Source organism: Hypomesus transpacificus, unplaced genomic scaffold, assembly GCF_021917145.1.
Source record: "Hypomesus transpacificus isolate Combined female unplaced genomic scaffold, fHypTra1 scaffold_170, whole genome shotgun sequence".
In the NCBI taxonomy this organism is placed as follows: Eukaryota; Metazoa; Chordata; class Actinopteri; order Osmeriformes; family Osmeridae; genus Hypomesus; species Hypomesus transpacificus.
The window spans coordinates 233340-255979 of record NW_025813728.1 but is presented as its reverse complement, the minus strand read 5'-3'; the positions used below and the strand labels follow the sequence as shown (position 1 = coordinate 255979).

General features: G+C 46.7%; 2 protein-coding genes across 15 annotated transcripts; both read right to left on the bottom strand.

The window, feature by feature from the left end:
* Window positions 1-8310, bottom strand: si:cabz01007802.1 (apolipoprotein L3). Of its 11 annotated transcripts, none has more exons than XM_047051717.1 (16): window positions 8019-8309; window positions 7520-7594; window positions 5942-6040; window positions 5779-5835; window positions 5554-5613; window positions 5243-5308; window positions 4332-4403; window positions 4124-4195; window positions 3873-3950; window positions 3671-3745; window positions 3207-3287; window positions 3035-3074; window positions 2803-2854; window positions 1835-2249; window positions 1361-1648; window positions 1-980 (listed from the first exon to the last, which is right to left on the bottom strand). In XM_047051717.1, exons 2-16 carry the CDS (start codon window positions 7586-7588, stop codon window positions 723-725), a joined length of 1782 nt encoding a protein of 593 aa, XP_046907673.1. In that variant the 5' UTR covers window positions 7589-7594; window positions 8019-8309; the 3' UTR covers window positions 1-722. The 11 variants fall into 11 exon arrangements, with proteins under 11 accessions (XP_046907673.1, XP_046907679.1, XP_046907675.1 ...); XM_047051723.1 differs by having other exon boundaries at window positions 5942-5986; window positions 8019-8308; XM_047051719.1 differs by having other exon boundaries at window positions 4124-4192; window positions 7520-8310.
* Window positions 8311-8480: 170 nt separating this feature from the next.
* Window positions 8481-22598, bottom strand: si:cabz01007807.1. Of its 4 annotated transcripts, none has more exons than XM_047051702.1 (35): window positions 22363-22598; window positions 22091-22165; window positions 21659-21724; window positions 21407-21505; window positions 21138-21191; window positions 19716-20900; window positions 19557-19622; window positions 19337-19390; window positions 18562-18624; window positions 18137-18196; window positions 17963-17998; window positions 17720-17785; window positions 17561-17611; window positions 17412-17471; window positions 17237-17323; window positions 17043-17093; window positions 16723-16776; window positions 16314-16379; window positions 16156-16221; window positions 15841-15888; window positions 15695-15754; window positions 14465-14566; window positions 14327-14377; window positions 14183-14242; window positions 13992-14093; window positions 13766-13885; window positions 13455-13547; window positions 13313-13363; window positions 13169-13240; window positions 11449-11541; window positions 11253-11292; window positions 11005-11062; window positions 10208-10553; window positions 9851-9991; window positions 8481-9443 (listed from the first exon to the last, which is right to left on the bottom strand). In XM_047051702.1, the coding sequence occupies exons 1-35, from the start codon at window positions 22363-22365 to the stop codon at window positions 9180-9182; spliced, it is 3963 nt and encodes a 1320-aa protein (XP_046907658.1). In that variant the 5' UTR covers window positions 22366-22598; the 3' UTR covers window positions 8481-9179. The 4 variants fall into 4 exon arrangements, with proteins under 4 accessions (XP_046907658.1, XP_046907656.1, XP_046907657.1 ...); XM_047051700.1 differs by having other exon boundaries at window positions 19337-19393; window positions 22363-22597; XM_047051701.1 differs by having other exon boundaries at window positions 19337-19393; window positions 22091-22162; window positions 22363-22597.
* Between the last annotated feature and the right edge of the window lie 42 nt (window positions 22599-22640).

Sequence of the window (22640 nt, the reverse complement as noted above, 5' to 3'; positions counted from 1 at the left end):
GAAACTGACTTTTTGTTTTATCTGGCAAACACTTTTTTTTCAAAGCAAGGTACAAACAGTGTACACAGAAATGAGGAAACATTTCATTGAAAATGGAGGGGATATTTAGTTTCATCATTGTTTCTTCAGTTCCTTCATTGCTTGAATTCCTTTAAGTGTCTGAAAGCCACAGTAGTGTTGATAGATCAGGTCTGACAAGATAGATTACTACTCAATTCACCCCCTATGATACATGTTTTTCTCCACTCTGCATGTTGGTCCCAGCCTCAAAGGGTACAATTAGTGTCTCAGAGCTCCTAAAAAAGGGTGTTTACTTACTAGTACAGACAAACTGTGCATGTTTTTGTTTATCTACAGTACACTTGTTAGAAGTAGGTAAATAATCAAATGAAAAAAATAAATAATAATATCTGTAACCCATTTTTTATGTAGCTTAAGACTAAGATGTTATTTACAGTATAATTTTGTATATAAAGATTCTAGTGTGTAAAAAACTGACTTTTGAAAACTAGCCTTTTTAAGACTAGATCAATTGAGGCGCTACATTCAGACTTCTCACTCTACATCCCACTATTGAATTCGTTTTTGTCACAGCATGTTTGTACAGCTTTTTAAATTTCTTTTTTTTAACTTTGGACTGTACCACTAGCTACATCAGAACATTGCTTATTATTTCATTTTTGGCAGAAAACCTGGATATCTGCCCATCCACCACTGTCCGTTCACTCATCAAGCTCAACTTGTTTCAGAGAATCAAACTCTTTTGTCTCCCCCCTTTTGTCTTCCTCCTCCCTCTCCTCGTCCTCCTCTCCTTCCTCCTTCTCCTCCTCGTCGTCTTCCTCCTCCTCCTCCACCTCCTCCACCTCCATCCCTTCCATGGTCTTCTGCAGCTCCTCCTTGATATGGTTCAGCTCCAGGAGGCCCTTCTGGAGGTCTTTGCACACCTCACGGATCTTGGCCGCAAACTCGGTCTTGGCACCCTGGAACAATTGAAATTACAATCCGTTTAGTATTTGTTTTGTATTTTAGACTATTAATTGTATGCCATATAGGAGAGGAAGCAAGTGAGAAATAGATACATAATATCATATGTTCTTTTAAATTATTTTTTTCATTTTGTTCAGGTCAGTAATATTAAAACAGACAAAATAATAAAAAAAAACTGTACAAAACACTTTAGTACCAAACTGATAGAGAAAGAGGGAGAAAGAGCGAGGTAGAACAAATAAGAGGTAGAGTAAGGAAGGAGGCTCCAAACCAACGAACATACGCATTATCATGTCAGTCAAATGAAATGCGAAAATCAACAGCTTTGAAGAAAAAAAAAACTAACACATAAATTCTAAACATTCTCCCTGACCTTCCGTAGCTCCATCGAGTCCTTGGCCAGGAAGAAGACGTCGAGGGCCAGGAAGAGGCCCGACATCACCCCCGTGGTCACGCTCATCACCTGGGCCGCCTTGGCTGCGCCCCCCGCCACGCTGAGCACCTGCACGGTGCTGATCAGGCTCTCCGTGTTGATGAGCAAGGCCTTGCCGGCCCGCCCGCCCTCCTTCATCACGTGCTTGACGTTCTGGTTGAGGTGGTTCTTGTTGATGCTGTCTGCGTACTGCTCAAAGTTCCATTCCTCCAGGGTCGCCATGCCCACCTGGGGGGGGGGGGGGGGGGGGGGGGGGGGGGGGGAGGGAGGGAGGGAGGGGGGGAGGGGGGAGGGATGGATGGAGACAGACAAGAGAGGTGAAAATAGATGGTGGTGGCAGACAGGCGGTGAGATTCAGATTCAGAAATGTGAGACCGAGAGGTGGGTTATGTGTGTGCTTGTACCCCCTCACACCTGCACAAAGTCCAGACACTCCTTGATGTCTCTCATCTCTTCCTGGTAGTCCTGGATCATCTTCTCCACCTTCTTCCTGTCCGTCTTCGAGTGCATCGTGTCTGTGATGTTCGCCGAGGCGGAGGCCACGCCCCCTGCTGTCGCCACGCCGATGCCCACCGCCGTGACGATGAGTGACGTCCCCATGGTGAAGGGCGCCAGGATTAGGCCGGTGATGGTGGTGATGCTTCCCGCCACGCTGGCGACCCCGCCTCCGACGCTGGCTTTCACCGTCTTCTTGTGGAAGTTGTCTGCCGCGTCGGCCAATGACAGCAGCTCCAGGATGCGTTGCTGTAGCGACGCGCCGCGGAGGTTGAAGAGGCGGACGAAGAGGCGGGCCGCCATGAAGACGCGGTCGGCCACCGCCTCCACCGCCCTACACGGGAGAGAGAGAGAGAGAGAGAGGGGGGGGGGCGGGGAAGAATGGATGACCACATGAATTTCCCCTTGTGGGATACTAAAGTTTGCCTTGAACTTGAAGAGAGGTAAAGGAGGACCAAAATGAAACGGGGGAGAGAGAGGGAGAGAGCCATAGAAAAGGACAGGGAGAGAGAGCTAGAATAAAAGAGGGAAAAAGAGGGAGCGAGGAAGAAGGAGAGAGAGCGAGAGTAAAAGAGAAGGAGAGAGACAGAAGGAGAGAGTGAGCAAGAAAAAGGAAAGGGACAGATGGGGAAAGAGAAAAGAGGGATAGAGAAAAACTGAGAGAGAGAGAGAGAGAGAGAGAGAGAGAGAGAGAGAGAGAGAGAGAGAGAGAGAGAGAGAGAGAGAGAGAGAGAGAGAGAGAGAGAGAGAGAGAGAGAGAGAGAGAGAAAGGAGAAGCACTAAAGAATGTGGAGGGTGGGGCCCAAAAGTCGTTTTCAATCGAGACAAACTCCCCTTTCCAGAACTTGTCACAATGACCTTTGAACTCCATACGCATTCAAACTTACGCTGCTCCCTCATCTTCCTCAAACGGGTTAGCCTCGTTCCACTCCTCCCAGCCTACATGAACAGGAAAAAAGCCACAAAAAGACTTTGTAATGGCAGCTTAGAAGAATGGGAGAAACTCCACCCTGTCTGTAGGTCATGTTTTACTGTATGTTGGATTGATGTACTGTGAACAGTACTGTAAACAGGTGGACATGGAGATGAGATGTGTGGTGACGACTTTGACCTACGTACCTTCTACCGTCCTCCACCAATCCAGAAGGCCGTCTTCATCCTGAGGAAAACACACACACCCATGCAGACACACACAAACACACAAGTGGAGTATTAACTTTAACCTTGCAAAATGGCGTCTACAAAAGGACTGGTGCAGAGCGTGTTCTAGGGCGTCACAATACAAACATACGTCCTCCCAGTCCACGGGGGTCCCTTCACCAGGGTCCGACGCTGCAGACGCCGGGGCCACAGACTGGCTGGTGCCGGCATCCTGAGGCAGGTAGACATGTGTCAGTGCACACACACACACACACACACGCACACACGCACACACACGCACACACGCATACACACTCACACACACGCACACACACACACACACAGCTTTGTTTTTCAATCCTAGTAGGGCCTTACCCTAACCTTAACCCTTCATGTCAATCTAACCCTAAAACTTATTCTAATCTTAACCCTAAAACTGTTGATACCTCCTGAAAAGGGTAGATAAACAAGACCATGCACACACACACACACATTCACACACACACTCACACATTCACACACACACACACATTCACACACACACACACACATTCACACACCCCAGTCCCTTGGACTGAAAATCTAAAAACTAGACAAGCAGAACACTTTCTTTACCCTGGTGTTTGGTTCTTCCAGGGATTGGCCATCCACACCACTGCCTGTGTCATCACCATCAGTGTTCCAGACAACCTGCAACAAGGTAGGCTTTCAATAGTTCAGTCACATAGCTGGCATCTAGGGAAGCACTACAAATGTTCTTCACTATCATCCATAACGTATTTTTTATCATCATGTTCCTTATCATCATCATCAGTACATTCTTCTCTGTGATGTTGTTGTTTCCAACCAAACTGCCAGCACTGGAGGACAGGTCACTGTGGAGGGATGAACTGTCCTGGAGGAGGGGAGCGGAGGGGAGGAGAGGGGAGGAGAGGAGAGGAGAGGGGAGGGGGGGTAGAAATGTAACCATTGCAAGACCTTGTGAGTTTTAATTAAATAACAACAAATACACACACCCTTGATTCTTGAAAAATTCCTTGAAACATTCCCGGGTAAAGGGAAACTAACCCTAACCTGGCTTGGCTGGTTGGACCTGAAGGGATTGACTTTCTGAATCATTCCACTGAATGCCCCAGGCTTCTGACAAACACAACCACAACAGGTCAATTATTATGATCTATAGGTTAGAGGTTTTTGAGGGGTCAAACCCTACCTCATAAATTGAAATAAAAAAAACATTGTTTCTTTTGTAAATGTCTGTGTCAGCTGGTCTGACCTGCTTGGTTACTGGCAGCTTCTGGGTTGCCTGGTGATCCACAGTGTCTGTGTGAGACTCATCCTCCTTCACCTGCAACACACAAGCAGCCAAAATGGACCCATGGCAACAGGTGACAAACCACAGGCAGGTGACAAACCACAGGCAGGTGACAAACCAGAGTTGATCACAGATACCAGGTGACAAACCAGCATGGACCAAAGGCAGGTAACAAACCAGTATGGACTACAGGGAACAGGTGACAACCCATTACGGGCTATATGTACAATATGACAAACCAGTAGGACTACAGGTACCAGGTGACAAACCATTATGGGCTATATGTACAATATGACAAACCAGTAGGACTACAGGTACCAGGTGACAAACCATTATGGGCTATATGTACAATATGACAAATCAGTATGGACTACAGGTACCAGGTGACAACCCATTATGGGCTATAGGTACAATATGACAAATCAGTATGGACTACAGGTACCAGGTGACAACCCATTATGGGCTATAGGTACAATATAACAAATTAGTATGGACTACAGGTACCAGGTGACAAACCATGATAAACTAAAAGTACCAGGTGACACACCTAGAGACAGTAAGAAGGGATATATGGGTTTCAGAGCCACCCTTATGAAAAAATGGATAGTGAGGGAACTTGCTGTAACCATATCCGTGTGTATCAGAATGTACGTGTGTACTAGTGTTGCCATGATACCAACATGCGGAGTTGGGCTCATGTGCATGCCGTCAGCATGCAGAGGAGCATGGACAGGATGACACCGCTGCTAAACAATATGTACCTCGGCAGAGAGCCAGAACCAGTTTAATGTGCAACACTAGTGTGTAACTATCCGGTTACTTACCTGTGTGTGTGTTTACCTGTCTGAATATTTACCTTTCTGTCTGTTTACCTGTGTAAGTGTGGAGGATTTAAACGGATTGACTTTTTGAAAAACTCCTTTCAACACTCCGGGGTTCTGCAACACAAACACAATGAGGGTTACTCAACTGAAAAACTCAAGAGGTCCTCCCCGGAACACACTGCTTCCACTGCAGTTCCTTTGAATTATATCATGTCAAACTCATGCTCTGATCTATTCAGTTGTGTTGCGTTCTGTTCTACTGCACTTGTTCTGTTATGTTGATGAGTGGTTTAATGAATTATATGCCAGCGTTGCTAATGATAAGGTATTCCTCATCATCATCCTCATCTTCATCCCACCTGTTTGGTGTCTGTAGAGGGGATCACAGTTGTTGACTCCTTTGTTGCCGAAGAGGAGCTCTGGATGGAGGGAGGGAGACAGAGAGAGAGAGACAGACAGACAGGCAGACAAAGAGAGACAGACAGAGACAGACCGAGAGGAGACAGGAACAAAGCTGACCTCTGCTGGACACAGTACAGTACTGCATGCTACTGTACCCAGCAGAGACATCCCAGGGGGTCTACCTGGGCAGGAGATCTGAACGGGTTCACCCTCTGAATGACTCCCATCACTCCTGTCCCCTGTAGGAAACACACACACAGGCACACAGGCACACACACAAACACACACGGTTACAACCGCAACATTAGAGATGGAGGAAATGTCTTGTAAGTCACTCTGCTCTACCTTAGTGTTTGTGGGGAGCTCAGACTTCACACCACTGGTGTTGTCCTGGAAGTCCACCAGCAGCACATCAGTTAATACCAGAGGAGGGACATTACGTTCCTACAACAGCAAACACTGTGTGTGTGTGTGTGTGTGTGTATGTGTGTGCGAGTGTGTGTGGGTGTGTGTGCTGAGAACTTACAGTTTTTTACAATCGCTATGACAGTTTTTTCAGTACCTTTAATAAGTTTCCTAAACTCTTTACACAGTTAGCGCAACATCCGCCTGTGTAGGCTGTACAATTAACACATTTCTTGTTGCTTTGACACAAAATGCATTGAGTAAACACACATTTTAAATGCTTGAACTTCTTTTACACACAAGCTCAACCAAGAAAACCAGCAAAACAGATAACATCATGTTCAAAACCTAAATGATTAATTTAAGTCAAAGTGAACAGTTGTTAATATTGTGAATTGAAACACAAATATATCCCCTGTATTTTATAATAATAAGTAAGTTATGCAAATACTGTAAATCACAGCTGATTCCCAACTAGGAAACACTCAGGTGTTGAAGTTCTTTCAATCACATGACCATATGGTATAGACAGTAAAGAGGACCACTTTGGGCTGATCTTGTGTGGAAAAAGAACAATATAGATATACAGTAATCTACACGAAGAAAGTAAGAATACAGTAATGCCTACACAAGGTAGAGGAAGACAAGTACCAGGACAAGGTAGAGGAAGACAAGTACCAGGACAAGAGAGAGGAAGACAAGTACCAGGACAAGGGAGAGGGAGAGGAGTTACAATGTGTGGTGGCGCTCAGAGAAGGGCCAGAGCTAGGGTAAAACTGTAAATGGCAGCCGTATTGCATATTTCTAGCAGTAATTTTCAGTTGCAAATGAAGCTTAACTGCAGCAATTATGTTTCTGTCTTCTTTTTTTCAATACAGTAACCATACATTCTATAATGTATGGTAACATTCCATACATTCTACTCTGAGATGGGTCATTCTTTTTTGTTCTGAATTTCTGAAGCAAAAGAAACAAAATGCATGCATGCATTTACTAAACCCTACAAAACAAAAATGTAGAGGCTTCAAAAGAAACGGCATTGCAAACACAATCTATAATCTATATACTGTGAGACCTGACACATATGAAAGAATGCAGTTTCTGTAATTGCATCTGATGTTGGTGTTTTTTATGACATTGTGCTATGAATTATTAAATGTTCCTGTTGAAAGAGAACGTGTGTCAGTGTTTTGGTAGACATGGTGTAATGTTTGGTGTATTTTTGTGTTATGACAATTAGTGTTTGAGTTTAGTTTACATTGAGTGATTTTGAGCATGAAATTAACTGTTTTGCCAATTGAGTGTAGTAGGTGTGTTGGCGCGATAATGAGTTTAGGAAACTTGCTATAAGTATTGAAAAAAGTGTGAAAGCGATTGTAAAAAACGGTAATACTGGAATGACTTTCTCTCTTTGTGTCACACAATAGCCCTCTCACACAATCGCTCTCTCACACAATCACCCTCTCACACAATCACTCCTCTCCACCATCGCCTCACACTCGGTAAAACAGTGTTTACCTCTGTGCTCTGATCTTGTGGGACAACTGGGCTGGCTGAGGTGACCTTGTCCCTTTTAAATATATTCATGTTGACCTAAGGAGGCGCGCGCGCGCGCACGCATGACCGCACACGCACACACACTTTGTTATGGCCTACAATACATGCAGTGTCAAAGACTCTCACAACAAAAGCTAACACACCCCGCAGTTTTGTATGACAGTGATTCACCACTTCATCCCTAGGTATTTTTCTCACAATGGCAGCCTGGGTTTATAGAGAGCGAGCATATTTTAACTGTCAATACGTTTTATGACTTTAAAAACTATGAAAGGTAGGTGTCCATTACTGTCGCTGACGTCGAGGATTTTGCGAACTTGATGTCTACCGGTATATTGTTGATATACCATAACTGGCAGTGCTCTACCACTACTGTCAAAACAAAACAGAGAAATTCTGATTTCTAAGTTCCAACTTTATCACTGGGACTTTGAACGCGATTTAAGTTGACAACGCTTACCTTCTGATTGCAAGCTGATTCGGTAAAAAGCTAAGACAAAAAGTTTTCAAAACACTGACAAGCTAAAACGACGAGCTACGCTCCGTCACTTCCCTTCCGAACAGTCAAACTGGTTTCGCGAAGCTGACGTGCTTATGTGGCGACTAGTCACTAATCTACTCCTGTTACAAGCGAGGTTTAAAGAAGCTAAATACACTTCCAAAACATCGCAACCTACATCTATACAATTCCAGCATCGGAGGACTGGATTGGAGGAGTCTCCCACAAGCAAGCCCATTGTTTTCACAGAAGCACCTCAAGTTGGGCAGGGCCAGTTCATAAGACCACTCACAAAAAAAGTTGACTGCAGTAGCCTACATTGTCAACATTGACTTTTGTCCATTCCATTCCAATTTTGTCACATGGTTCTTTGTCCATTCATCAATTGTTATACCACTCCCTTCATAAGCATTGTTCAGGTTATCAGTTCAAAATATTAATCTTTATTCAAATGTGTATCAAATTGTATTTTTTGTTTTGTTATGAAGCATGAACATTCAAGCAATCTGCCAGGACTCTTAACTGGCCTGTGAACATACATAAGAGAACGTGTGGTATAAGTTACAGACAACATTCAAAGTTAAACACAACATGGAACATAACGATCACACATAATTACACACACACACGGCACTAGTTACACTATTAAATGTGTTAAAGTCAGCTGCTGGATCATGTGCCACTGCTTACATCATCAACAATATTTGTGCAAAGGAATGTGCAAAAATGTCTAATGTCTATTTCTAAACTGTGCAAAAACATGCCAAACTATTTCATTCTTCCCCCCCCCCCCCCCCATATCTTAACACAACGAGATTCCAGATACCACAACATTTTTGCTTAAAAGTAAAAAACCTGCATGAAAGCAGTCTGAGTATTTTCCAAAAAGCATTTCATTATTTGACCAGTAGAGGGCATTCCAGCACAGTAACAAATCTCGTCTCATGGCAATGGCAGTGACAACAGCCGCACACAGTCCGTGCCCGGCAAAATATCTCTGAAAAGGGAACTATTGTTCTTCTAAAGCTTCAGAATTATTTAAAATTTCAAAAATGAGCTCTGGATGAGATATCTATTCGATTTCAGAAGGCCTACGACATACTGCATTGTGGTTGTTTCCTGTCACGGCCCCCCCCTGGCATCCTGCAGCTCCTCCCGGATGGCGTTGAGCTCCACCAGGCCCCGGTGCAGCTGGTGGGCCAGAGACTTGATCAGGGACACCACCTCCTTCTTGCATCCCTTCTTCAACTCCCGTGAGTCCTTGGTGAAGTACTTGTCCATGCCCTGGAACAGGGACCTCACGGCCGTCAGCAAGCTCTCAGTCACCTCCCCTGCTCGCAGAGCAGGACGGTCCACGAGGCTGACCATCTGGACGGCCCGTCTCACCTGCAGGGGGACAGGCAGCCAGGCAGAAATACAGATGAGAAGGCAGGAGGAGAGAGAGGTAGAGGCAGAGAGAGAGAGAGAGAGAGAGAGGGTAGACTTTCATGGCGAATAAATCCCTTTCTGATTGTTGACAGGCAGGGAAGCAGATAGGCAGGCAGACAGAAAGAGTAACTTCTTTGTACTTGATAATATCTGATACATTACAATCAGGGCAAAGAGGCATAGGACAGAAAAGGGAACATTTGGAAAAGATGCTACACATTTTTCAGCATCTTGAACAACAAATAGAAAAGGAATTACCATTCATAAATGGCAAAGTGAAAGTGAGGCAAACAGGAACCAAAACAGGCAGTGACAGGGCATAACATGAGGAAAGAAGGTGGTGGACAGAGAGCGAGCATGCTCACCTCCCAGTCTCCAGAGTAGTGCTGTGTGCCAGCTCGAAGGAGGGGGTGTACCCTGAGCTTGAAGAGGCCCTGCACAATGTACCTCAGCACCCTGGCCAAGTCCTCCAGCCTGGCCTCAAAGTTCTCCAGCACCACCTCCACCTGCAACACAGCTCACCCGCTTAGACAGGGACAGTCTGTCTGTCTACGGTCTCCATCCGTCCTCAAACAGGGAGGTGGGCAGGTGGACAGGCAAGGCAGCGTGTCCAATCCAGACATCCATCCATCCCTCCTTCACTCTCTCGCTCCCTCCCTCTACCCCGTCGCCCACACGTCCGTCGAGGGGACACGCCAGCGTCCCGACGGCGACGCGCCTACCTTCTTGCGGTCCTGCATGTTGTTCACGTTGTCCGAGATGGTCGCCGTGGCCGTCGTGATCCCGCCCGCCGCCGCCACGCCGACGCCCACCGCCGTCACGATGAGCGAGGCGCCGAACGTGAGGGGCGCCAGGGCGATGCCGGCGATGGCCGCCATGCCGCCCACGGCCGCCGTGGTGCCGCCGGTGATGTTGCCGATCTTGGCCTTCCGGTGGAAGCTGCTGATGTCGTCGGCGATGGCGCCCAGCGTCATGACGTGCTGCCAGAGGATCTCGGCGCGCTCGGTGTAGAGCTTGTTGAAGACGCACAGGGCGCGGTGGACCTTCTCAGCCAGGGAGGTGAACGACCTGCAGGGGGGGGGGGGGGTTCAGGGGGGGAGAAAGAGGGTTGGAGAGAGGGAGAGAGAAAGAGAGATGCAAAAAGGGAGGGGGGGGGGGTCAGGGAGGGAGAAAGAGGGTTGGAGAGAGGGAGAGAGAAAGAGAGATGCAAAAAGGGAGGGGGGTCAGGGAGGGAGAAAGAGGGTTAGAGAGGGATGCAAAAAGGGAGGGGAAGACACAAAGGGGTGAGAGGGAGAGACAGAAAGAGAGGGAGAGGGAAACAGGAATGGAAAGGAGGTCATGACAAAAAGAGGGATGCGGAGAAGAGGAGTGGAAGGAAGAAGGAGGCGAGGGTGGAGGGGTTTTCACATCAGACATAAGACACCATCCACCAAGGACACGCTATGGAGAGGAACAGCCTGCTGGTTTTTCTAGACGGTTCTAAGGCTTGACTGGTCCAGGGAGAGAGAGAAATACACACTTGGTCTCATCCACTTCCAGATTCTTGTCTTCATCATCCGAGGGTAGCTCATCCCATTCTGAAGAGACAAGATCAGAACGTTATAGTGTGTGAGAGACTGTGTGTGTGTCTGTGTGAAAGAGAGAGAGAGACACACACAGAGAGAGAGAATTCAAGAACAAGCGTGTGTGAGTGAGTCATTGTCTGTAGGGTGTGTGTGAGAGAATACACAAGTGCATGTACGTCGACCGCGTGTGTGCGCAACTCACGTTCAACAGTGTTCCACCACTCCATCAAGCTGTCGGTGTCCTGGGGGACGAGAGAGCATGTAAGTGAGTGTCACCGCTCTCTCAACGTCGCATGTCTTCCACTCCTTTAGTGACACCACTCTGATAGGCAGGGCTGGCCTGCGACCGTTTCTGGCATTACAATCCCCGTAAGGGTAGACCTGGGACCAGAACTCACCCCTTCCTCCTCCTCCTCCTCTTCTTCTTCTTCTCCTCCGCCCTCCAGACCCCCTGCCAGCCGCCCGTCCATCTGGGCTGAGCACCACTCTGCCTGAGAGATGGACAGAAGTCTTTGTCGTTTACATAAACAATGTAATGTTTTGCCTTGGCAAACAAGTCTTTACTTGTTTACCCACGAGTGTGGGTACCATGTAGGTTTAGGACCAATCACAGCGGCCTGGAACTTAACCCGCCTTGGGCCTTACATTGCATGTCTTCCCCTCTCTCTCTAACTTTCCTGTCACATTTCAAATATGTCTAATAAAGCGTGAAAAAGGCCAAGAAATATACCTTGAAATAAGTAGACAATAACAAATGAATACGTTAGGAGCGGTGTATAAGGAGTGGCCTCAGTGTTTGTGACAGTCATGCTCGAAAAATCTTCTTTTAGGCCCTCTTATGAAACATTGGCTCTGTGACATTCCCTAGTACACTGAATGAATTCCTGAGTTAGGATGACTAGGCCATGAAAAGTCACCCCAAAGCTATGCTGAACCAAGTCAAATTTGATTTGTACAGCCTTTTTTACAAGCAATATCACAGAGGGCTTCACATACGCCCCAAGAACCGCACCTAAACTAACCTAAACCCTCTAGGAAGACAAGAGAACCTTCCAGAAAAACTCCTTGAGAGCAGCCATTCAGTAAGGGCTCCCTTCCTCCAGAGGCGGTCGGTGACACAGAGGTGCTGAACAAGAATCCGCGGCAAGAGTAGCAATAAAAAAAAATATTATGTACTAGAGGATGGTGAAACACAGTGGATGCTAAGCTAAGCTCATCTCTCACCCCCGTCCCTAGCTATGCTGCAGAACCAGCCCAGCGGGTTCTGTCAGAACATGAGGGATACACTTAGGTGCTCTCTGTCTGGAATGTGTGATAGGAGACTCACTCAACAGAACAACAACCGCCTGTACTACTGTTGTTGCCGTTAGGGAAGGGTTGTGGCCCCGTGTTGTGAACCAAGTCTGTCACGCGTGTTTATACACGTCTCTCCGTCCCTGTGCCCCTCAGTTGGCGTTAAACCTCGGTTGTCGCTGGCAACGGTTGACAGGACAGACAGAGGGAGAACGTAGACACAACGACAAACATAACAGACGAACTACACACACAGACAGGGCAGACAGCCAGGGTAGAGGGGCACAGTCAGGGCAGACAGGGCAGACAGCCAGGGTAGAGGGGCACAGACAGGGCAGACAGACAGGGCAGACAGCCAGGGTAGAGGGGCACAGACAGGGCAGACAGCCAGGGTAGACAGCCAGGGTAGAGGGGCACAGACAGGGCAGACAGCCAGGGTAGAGGGGCACAGACAGGGCAGACAGACAAGGTAGAGGGGCACAGACAGGGCAGACAGCCAGGGTAGAGGGGCACAGACAGGGCAGACAGACAGGGCAGACAGCCAGGGTAGAGGGGCACAGACAGGGCAGACAGGCAGGGTAGACAGACAGGGTAGAGGGTCACAGACAGGGCAGACAGCCAGGGTAGAGGGGCACAGACAGGGCAGACAGACAGGGCAGACAGCCAGGGTAGAGGGGCACAGACAGGGCAGACAGGCAGGGTAAACAGCCAGGGTAGAGGGGCACAGACAGGGCAGACAGGCAGGGTAGACAGCCAGGGTAGAGGGGCACAGACAGGGCAGACAGGCAGGGTAGACAGACAGGGTAGAGGGGCACAGACAGGTACCTCAGCAGCCTCTGAGTGGTAGTAGTCACTGGAGGTAGCTCCAGGCGGGCCAGTCACCCCTCTACTCGGACTCTGAGAACAACAAACAAGTATTAGTGATCACAAGGCAGTGATACACACACACACACACACACATTTTCTTACCTTCTCTCCTTTGGATTTTTTAAGAGCACCTTTAAATTTGGTACGTTTCTTCTGTTAGATAAAGAAAGATGACATTATCAGTACAGGGTCACTGAGAGGAGGAGGGATGCGGAAGAGGGGAAAAAATAAAAAGACAAAATACCGGTTTGTATTCTTCCTCCTCGTCTTCCACATTCTGCCCAGCGTAGAAGAGATGAGCACCCTTCTGAGGAGTGCCCTCATCTAGGAAGCCCTCCTGAGAGAGAGAGAGAAACAGAGAGAGAGAGAGAGAGAGAGAGACAGAGAAATGATATACCATAGACGGCCTATACCACAGCCCACAGGGGCCATCTCATCCACTGTTTATGCACTGATAAGGGACAGGGACACTGCAATCAAACCAACACCCAAACGTGCAAAGACCATTTAACAAAGACAAGGCAGACTGCAGGCAACAAACACATCAGGACTTACAGTCGACGATCGCCGGGGTGTGAGGGCACCTGGAACGACGGCCATGTCTTCCTGCCGGAACGTTTCCTGGACAACCTTGGATTTCCGTTGCGTCGGGAACTTGAACTTGGAGGGTGTTTTCTGTCGGGGGAGAGGGGAGACATCAGACAGACATGTCACTCCTCCAGACATCTCAGACGATGAGAGAGGGTGGAGAAGAGAGGGGGAGAAGGGAAGAGAGAAATACCGGCTTGCAGTCCTCCATTCCATTCTGCTCGTCGTAGTTCCACTGTTCTGCCGCGAAGCGTTTGCCACCTTTCTGGAGATGGTCTTCGTCAAGATAACCTTCCTGAGGAGAGAAGTAGGTGTCGGTGACTGGGATAATTTCATACGTTGGTGTTCAGCAATGTGTCGCTACGGTGTCCTGGAAGGACCAACCATGGAGTGTCTTCGCCGCGAGAAGTCCTGAGGGCTCTCTGGAGCCCACTCATCTGGACTCTGGGGGAGAGAGGGGACTTCGATAAGCATTTAAACAGAAAGGTGACCAAATAATGCTTCGAACATTTCGTATTAACGTGTTACCTTGGAACCTTTTCGACTGGGGCGTCGAAGTTCTAATTTGTTTGATTTTGTCTGTTGAGGGGGGGAAGGATTATTTGAGAACATGTGAAGAATACAGAGGAGGGGAAAAAATCTGATGTTCAAGACGGCGAGAATTACTGGTTTGTCCTCCATCGGTCCATCCAGGTTTTCATCGTCCATCGCCCTGGCACAGAAGAGGTCCGCACCTTTCCGGGCAGACCCATCATCCGGGAAACCATTCTGAACATTTACAGATCAATACGTTTATTGAATTAAAGAATTCCCACTTAATCTTGCAAGGCTATGTTTAATGTCATTGTAGGAAGAAAAAAAAAACACATTGTCCAAATAAATACTGTGTGAATTCGAGAAACTGTAAAAGAACCTTCTGGATGAACCCTTCCTATCATGACAGTACCTTAGAGAAAGGGTGAGGGGTGGACCCCTTTCCTCCTTCCAGGTTGTAAAATAAATCATCATATGAAGAGAAAGAAAGAAAGCAAAGAGAAAAAGAAATAGAGAAAGAACCTACACGACTGAAATAATGTCGAAAGAATAGAAGGAATAAAAGAACGGAATCCTAAGAACATACGTACTGGAGGGAACTTCTATACAAAGCTTAAAGGGGTCATAGAATGCGAAACCGATTTTACCTTGTCATAGTTGAATAACGACAGTTCGGTGGGTAAAATGGACATACAGTGAACCTCAAGTCCCATTGACAACTCTTTCCTATGCAAATCTCACAATTTGAAACTTCCGCTGTAAAACGGGCGATTCCCAAAGAAGCACAGCGTTGACGTCAACTCTGTGGCTGTACCTTATTTGGCTTTTGTCTGTACCTTTGTCACGCCCCCAAATTTCCATACGGCCAATCAATAACTGTTATGTTGCTTTCAATGCTAAAAACAAACCTAATACAAAGTTATGCTACGACACTGAAGTGTGAGTATTACACCTGTATTAAAGCTAACGGGTGCTGTTGGCCGTGTTGCGTTTTTGCTCCGCAGCTTCGCTCATTGTAAACCAACCAATCAGCACTCAGCTCATCTAAATATTCATGAGCATACCATAAAAGGGAGAAAACCTCTTCATTCTAGGGGTATTTCACAGAGTTGCATTAAGGCGCATAGAACGCCACTCGGGCCATTTTCAGCCAAACCAATGTTACATACCCTATTCGGAGACCTTTAAGAGCAGTGTGAAACACCCTATCAAATCTTTCTATGACCCCTTTAATGTCAACAAGCAAATCCAGCCTAGGCAGAATACTCATACTGTGGATTCATCACAGTGGAAAAAGACCCTCTTCAACTTTATTTGTTCCCGGGGGGCAACTGGTTTAGCAGCGAGACATTGGGTCTGTACCTGGGACTGGTTCTGCGGAGTATACCCACAAGCACCGCTCAATTCTTCCTCCGGTTTTTCCTGAAACAATTAAACAGAAGGTAGTGTAAGAGTCTTATTTCCGTTTGTAACACAGGTGAATGCGTGTCTAGTATGTAATAATGTACCTTGGAACCTCTGCGAGGTGTGAATTTGGGATCATCTTGAGGATTCTCCTGTCAAACGCAAAATACAGTGCATGGCAGAAATGGGTTGCAGAATCCCAAATGGCATAGTCACGTGGACCATGCTAACCTCAGAAACAGTTTGTACAACACGTCACAACACCATACTATTCCATAAACTGCTGTGCGGTTTTAGAACAGGTAAAGGGGTTTCTGGCACTTCGCTTTGCGTCGTGCCTAACAACTTCCCTTACCTGTTCTAAAATCAGCGCAAAACACGGCCTCTTGGGGCTTATTGTTTAAATAAACCTTTCTCACCTTTTCACGGCTGATCGAGAAACCTCTCCGGGGCACGAACTTGACCTTCACTTTATTTATCGCCTTCTGTTCCGGTGATGAAACGAAAAGAGGTCAGAAACATCCTGGTTTAGGTACGTTGACAACATTACCCAGTAAGATGAAAGGGAGGCGCGTACCAACGCGTGGTCGGTACTCCCGCTGTTCTCGTCTTCTCCTTCCTCGTCCTCGTGCAGGCCGGTGTCCTGTTAAACAAGCAGTGAGAGGCAGATGGCTGAGCGGTTAGGGCACCGGGCTATTAATCAGAAGGTTGCCGGTTCGATTCCCGGTCGTGGGTTAGGGAATCGGGCTATTAATCAGAAGGTTGCCGGTTGATTCCCGGTCGTCGGTTAGGGAATCGGGCTATTAATCAGAAGGTTGCCGGTTCTATTCCAGGCCGTGACGAATTACGTTATGTCCTTGGGGAAGGCACTTCACCCTACTTGCCTCGGGTGGCATGTCCCTGTACTTACTGTAAGTCGCTCTGGATAAGAGTGTCTGCTAAATGACTAGATGTAAATGAGTGAGGATGGGTCTTGGATCATTTACCTCAGAACATCGTCGGGAAGAGGTACTTCCTGAAACGTCCTCCCGTTTATGCTCCTGCAACACCCGTACGTAGAAAGATCAGTATTGAACATATTTTGCAAGACGAAAAGACATGAAAATATAATTGCATTCATATTTAGCGAAAGACGTATTTAAGACTAAGCATTGTGCGGTACTGTTTATGAACCTACAGGCCAACCGATTTACAGTGTATGATATACACCTTTGAGGGGGATTGTGAGTTTCTGTGTGACACAGAAATGTATTTTTTTACTAGGCACAAAACTAATGACCGACTGAACACGTCATGGACCAGTCACCTTGGATCCTCTGCGAAGCAGCTGGCTCACCCTGTGTTTGAGATGTTTCCTCTGTGGACAGATGAAATTACAATTCATGATGCCGACCGTGTGAAGCCGAGAAAGAAAACCAAAAAAAGAAAAGCGTGAGAAAAGGCGAGGGTGGACAGTGAGAGACAAAGAAACAGAAAGCAAGAACAAGAGTTAGACAATACCGGCTTGCGGTCATCCATTTCTCTATTCGGTTCCTCCTCCTCGAGATCGACATCTCTCTTGGGAGTTTCTGCATCAAGATAGCCCTCCTGTATTCATGTTCAAGGAAACCAAATTCACTGTCACTGCTTTTAGAACTTTTTTTATCTGGCAAGATATGAAAGACATCTGACTGACCTTTGACCCTCTTCGAAGGGAGCTGCCATCCCTGCCGTTTGCGTCGTCCGTAAACTTATCCTACGACGCACGAAGAATCATCAACAAGCACTTAGTACGTCAAACACACTGCACAACACTGACAGACTGGACCAGCCATGTGGATCTACCTTGGACCCTCGTCTGGAGATTTTGGAGAAGATGAACTTCTTCCCCTTTCTCTGAAAAAGGGGGTGCTCATATTTTAGGGAGTGACTGAGGCAGGCTATGGAGAAGATGTGCATCTGTGTCTTGGTGTGTGTGTGTGTGTGTGTGTGTGGTGGACATACATGTTTACTCTGTTTTCCAGATCCATTCTCTTCCTCTCCACTTGCCCTGTCAGAGTCCACTTCCAACTGAAGAAAGAGAGAGAGAATGAGACAGAGTGAGAGAGAGGAAAAAAAAACGGAGAAAAACAAGCAGAGACACCCACAGACAGATGGAGGATGTACTACAGTAACTACAGTAACATCTAAAACCATAGCCATTACTCGACTCCCCCAGGAACTCAGAGGAAGCACAGTTGGCCCTACCTTCATTGACTCTCGTCGAAGTCTGAACTTGCCAGACTAATATGACATAAAGAAAATGAGAAATAAATGATTAACAAATTAACCACAATAAGACAGCTATGTCATAAATATGCAAAGACACAGCGATTAGGCAGTGGCATGGTGACTGGTAAAGTGTCATGAACTAGTTCTTACTGGTTTCCAGTCTGAGCACAGCTCTGGGCTGTCCTCGGGCCAGTCCTCCACACACTTCTCCTGTTCACGTACAGTCAGACAGGAGCAGGTTGATTACACACACACACACACAGTATTCCCTGACGATTCCCCACACGCACTGAATTAGCCACACATCACGGTAAAGCCACAAACACGCATATATGGGAGTCAGGAGTCAGAGTGGCTGAGCGGTTAGGGAGTCGGGCTGGTAATCTGAAAGTTGCCAGTTAGATTCCTGGCCGTGTCAAATGACGGTGTGTCCTTGAGCAAGGCACTTCACCCTACTTGCCTCGGGGGAATGTCCCTGTACTTAATGTAAGTCGCTCTGGATAAGAGCGTCTGCTTAATGACTAAATGTTATGTAATATACATAAGTGACATTTTCTTGACACACTGTCACACACCTGGCCTATGAGCAGAATGTCTGTGAAAACGTTTTGGTCCTCTTCGCCCTCAGGTGTGCTGTTCTGCAGAACAAGAATTGCGTTTTATCACAGGATCAACAAGATCACATGGCACATTGACTTAACAGGTAGATCCGGATTTCACATACTTGACACACATACTGCACTGTGTCTGTACTACTGTCAACTGTAACGTTCATGAGAGATCCTGACTGGTTGATGATGTGTAGTCCACAATCGACCTCCCGTGATAGGACGAAACAGGGAACTAACTTACATTCAGTTTAAAAAGAGAAAAGGGGCGGCAAAGATAGAGAATGTGACACGTCCCGTGGATGTCCCTGATCAGGAGGCATTAACACAGAAGCTAACTAGCCACTAGCATCCCCTGATCAGGAGGCATTAACACAGAAGCTAACTAGCCACTAAATAGCCAATTTTTGTATTTTATATTGTATTTTATATTGTAATTTGTCAACTTATATTTTATGTTATGCCCACTTTTAGTTTATTTTAGTGTATTCCACTTATTACTGCTAGTTTTAGTATAGTTAGACCACATATTTAAATTTAAGATTCCTATATGTTTATTGTATGCACCTTCCTGCCAAAGCAAATTCCTTGTCAGTGCAAACTTTCATGGCGAATAAATCTGATTCTGACTAGCATCCCCTGATCAGGAGGCATTAACACAGAAGCTAACTAGCCACTAGCTTCCCCTGATCAGGAGGCATTAACACAGAAGCTAACTAGCCGCTAGCGTCCACGGACCAACCTTAGCAGTGTGGCTGACACGAGGGGCTGGTCTAGGAGCTGCATGATCAGGCTCCTTCTGAAACACGAACAACCAAAATAATTCCAAAAGGGAAACAAACAGTGCTTATTGTATGTGTCATGGCTGTGTTAATATCATTATTGTATGTGTCATGGCTGTGTCAATGTCATTGTTGTATGTGTCATGGCTGTGTGTCATTGTCATTGTTGCGGTCACGTACGTGGTTTGACTGCTTGTGGACTTTGGTCCTAGGTGCTGGTTTGGGTCGACCGGTGACACTGCTTACCTGAAAGTTGAGATACATTTGGGTCATAGTTTGCTCACAATTTAAGGTTCTTTATAATGAATGGGTCCCAACACACATAAGAGTGGTTCTGACCTGGATAGTTCCATTTGGGGTTGGCGATAAGGATCTGGCCTGGAGCGTCCCATGTTTGAGGCTAGTGGGAGTGGGCTGGGCAATGTCATGTTTGGTCCCGTCAGGGGTGGTGAGAGTAATATCGTACAGTTTGTCTGAGGGTGCAGGGTGGATGGAAGGCTGTGGGTCAGATGCCGAAAGCTTGAAGAGATGGTGAGTCATCTCAGAAGAGGAGTGGACGTCCGAGTTCTTCTCTGAGGGAGGCGGGAATGACGGTGTATTCTGCCTGGCCTTCGCATTAGGGGTCACATGAAAAAAGCCCTGTGTTTTTGGAGGGGCGGTGTGGAAGATGTCTGGAGTCTGATTGGATGGCGTGCTAAAGGGGTCACTCGACTCTAAGGGGCTTGCCGGAAACGGGTCAGGTACATTGGTGGAACGTTTTTGGAACGGGTCCTCTGTGAAGTGAGCTGGGCTTTGGAAAAGGTCCTCTCCTTTTGTAAATGTGGATTGGAAAGGATCCTCCATCTTAGAAGGGAAATCATAGAAGAAGTCCTCTGCTTTGTCAGAAGGGGTGTGGAACACGTCTCTTGGCGTGATGGGTGTGGCACGGAACAAGTCATTTTCTTCAACCAAGGACGACTGGAACGGGTCTTTGGTGCTGAAGGCTGGGGTTCCGAATAGGTCATCTCTTGTTGTGATTACGGACTGGAAAGGGTCCTCTAACTTAGTAGGAAACACGTGGAAGAGGTCCTCTACTTTACTGGCCATGGGTTGAAATAAATCATCGCCGTTAGTGGCTGGAGCTTGAAAACTACTTTCTCCCTTGGAAGCCAGGGATTGGAATGGATCTTCTTTCTTGGTGGGCAAGGTTTGAAAAAGGTCTTCTTCTATCCAGGACGGAGCTCTGAATGGGTCTTCTTCATTGGTGGAAGGGGCTTGGAATAGGTCCACTCTTTTGGGGGGCGGGTTTTTCAGGAAGTCCAACTGAGAGGGCGTGGCCTCCAACGGACCAATGGTTTCCGGATGCCGTTCGATGGGGACGCCGGCCTCTGTCGGGCCGTCGGCGAGCCGGACGTCCGGAGACACTCCGTCAAACTCGGGAGGCGGAGCAAAGATGGTGGACAGGCCGGCTTCTCCCAGGGCCACACTATGATCACTAGAGCCTCGTCTGTCTTCCTTCCCATCCACACGTCCGTCAAGGGACTCCTGCAGAAGCCAACACAGTCAGAACTCAGCACAGAGCATCAGATGGAAGGCACCCAGACATTCCTTTAGAGGACCAACCATGCCCAATATACTAGCGTCTCATCCATGGTGTGTCTTTGTCCGTCAAGCTAACTCTAGAAGGAACAGGGAATACTGGTCCTGCTAGACAGTCTGACCTTTTTATTTAAAGGAACGAGCACAAGAGAGATGCAGTACTTGAGTGTTGATGATGCTTACTTTATAATGGGTATAGAACGGATTGTCTCTGGAAAACTTCCCATTGACTCCATTCTGATAGAGACAGGAAAGAGAGAGATACAGGAAGAGAGACATAGAGGGAAGGGGAAAGACAGATACAGTTGATAGGTGAGGAAGAGAAACCAACAAAAATAGATTTTAGGACAATGCAATGGAGGTGGTGAGATACAGAATATTTCCTTGTATCTGTTGTTAAATCCGAGTGTTTGACACTGAAGATGTGGTGTGCATCCGACAGCAGACGGTACCTCTGAACCAGAGTGGAACGGATTCCATGGAGTCCTGTCCATCTCTTCACTCTGAGAGTCATTTACAGAAGATTCACTGGATGTGGACTGGATAATATTCTGAGAGAGACAAAAGGGGGGAGGCAGACAGAGAGAAAGGGTCAGGATCGACTCCAGAACAAATCGGATGGGCGGGCATTTGGTTTCCACAAGGGCACATTTTGTATATACTATAGCCCGAGGAAGGAGAGAGGGAGGGAGAAGGTGATTTACCTTGTACTGTTTCTGGAAGGGACTTTGGGAGACTCTCCTCAACATCCCTCGTAGTTTTATAAGACTCTGAAAAGTCACCATTATCAAACGATCTTTGTAAGCATGACACAGGGTTTTAAGCGACCACAGTTACTAACAACATGGGTAGAATGTTGGACTGGTTTGTTCTGGGTGTTGCGAAACAAGTTAAATGCCGCAACATCTCCATTGACAATGTCAACAGGTAAATAAACTGACTGTCGCAGCTCGTCAAAAAAAACTTAAGAACTTTAAACTCTTCACATAACATATTATTTGGTGAAAGCCTAGGGTACATAAAGCTTTGAAAGCTTAGCTCTCCTTTTAAACGTCAAATTAAATCATTAGAGGTATGGAGAAGACTTGGGGGCATGAAAAGGACAGTTTAATAAGAATATGATTTAATAAACTCACCGGTCGTCTCTCACCAGTGAACCCTGACTCTTCAGAGGGCTCAGTCTGTGACTCATCCCGCTCCACCTCCTCCTGCTCCACAACACCCCAATATGTCAATTCGAAGACAAAACCGCAGGTGTCAGTTTTCAATACTAACACTAAATATTCGTCTCAAGAATTAGACAAATTTGTTGAGCTACAGTCGGTTAACTTAGTGCGCACCACCTGTGCACGTGTCCACGCGATTAACGCAGGGATAAAACATGTTGAAAAATAAACTCAAAGCTTACCATTGTATTGTCTTTCACGTTATAATTGACGATAATCGATTCACGTAGCTGTTAAATTTAAGAACCTCAATCCCGAATTCTGCACAAACACAACATTGCCTTGCGTGTCGGCTCTGCAGCTCGTTGTATGAATCTAGTTATTTTCGATTGCTTCAACCATCTTTTCATAAAATGTGATCCAACGAGTTGCCCGGGGTGGCTAGCCTACTCCTAAATGACTATTGGCTGTTTTCTTAGCCTACTATATAGAAGGGGAGGAATTACAAAGGTACATTTTA

What these genes read in the sequence shown, in the direction of transcription:
- si:cabz01007802.1 (XM_047051716.1), bottom strand. Translation starts at nt 7,588, where the DNA reads ATGAATATATTTAAAAGGGACAAGGTCACCTCAGCCAGCCCAGTTGTC. An exon ending in CCTCTACAGACACCAAACAG is followed by an intron (nt 5,309 to 5,553) that starts GTGGGATGAAGA and finishes TTTGTGTTGCAG; the next exon opens with AACCCCGGAGTGTTGAAAGG. An exon ending in ACCAGCCAAGCCAGGTTAGG is followed by an intron (nt 3,951 to 4,123) that starts GTTAGTTTCCCT and finishes CCCCTCCTCCAG; the next exon opens with GACAGTTCATCCCTCCACAG.
- si:cabz01007807.1 (XM_047051700.1), bottom strand. An exon ending in AAATGGATGACCGCAAGCCG is followed by an intron (nt 17,094 to 17,236) that starts GTATTGTCTAAC and finishes ATCTGTCCACAG; the next exon opens with AGGAAACATCTCAAACACAG. An exon ending in CACCTCGCAGAGGTTCCAAG is followed by an intron (nt 15,755 to 15,840) that starts GTACATTATTAC and finishes TAATTGTTTCAG; the next exon opens with GAAAAACCGGAGGAAGAATT.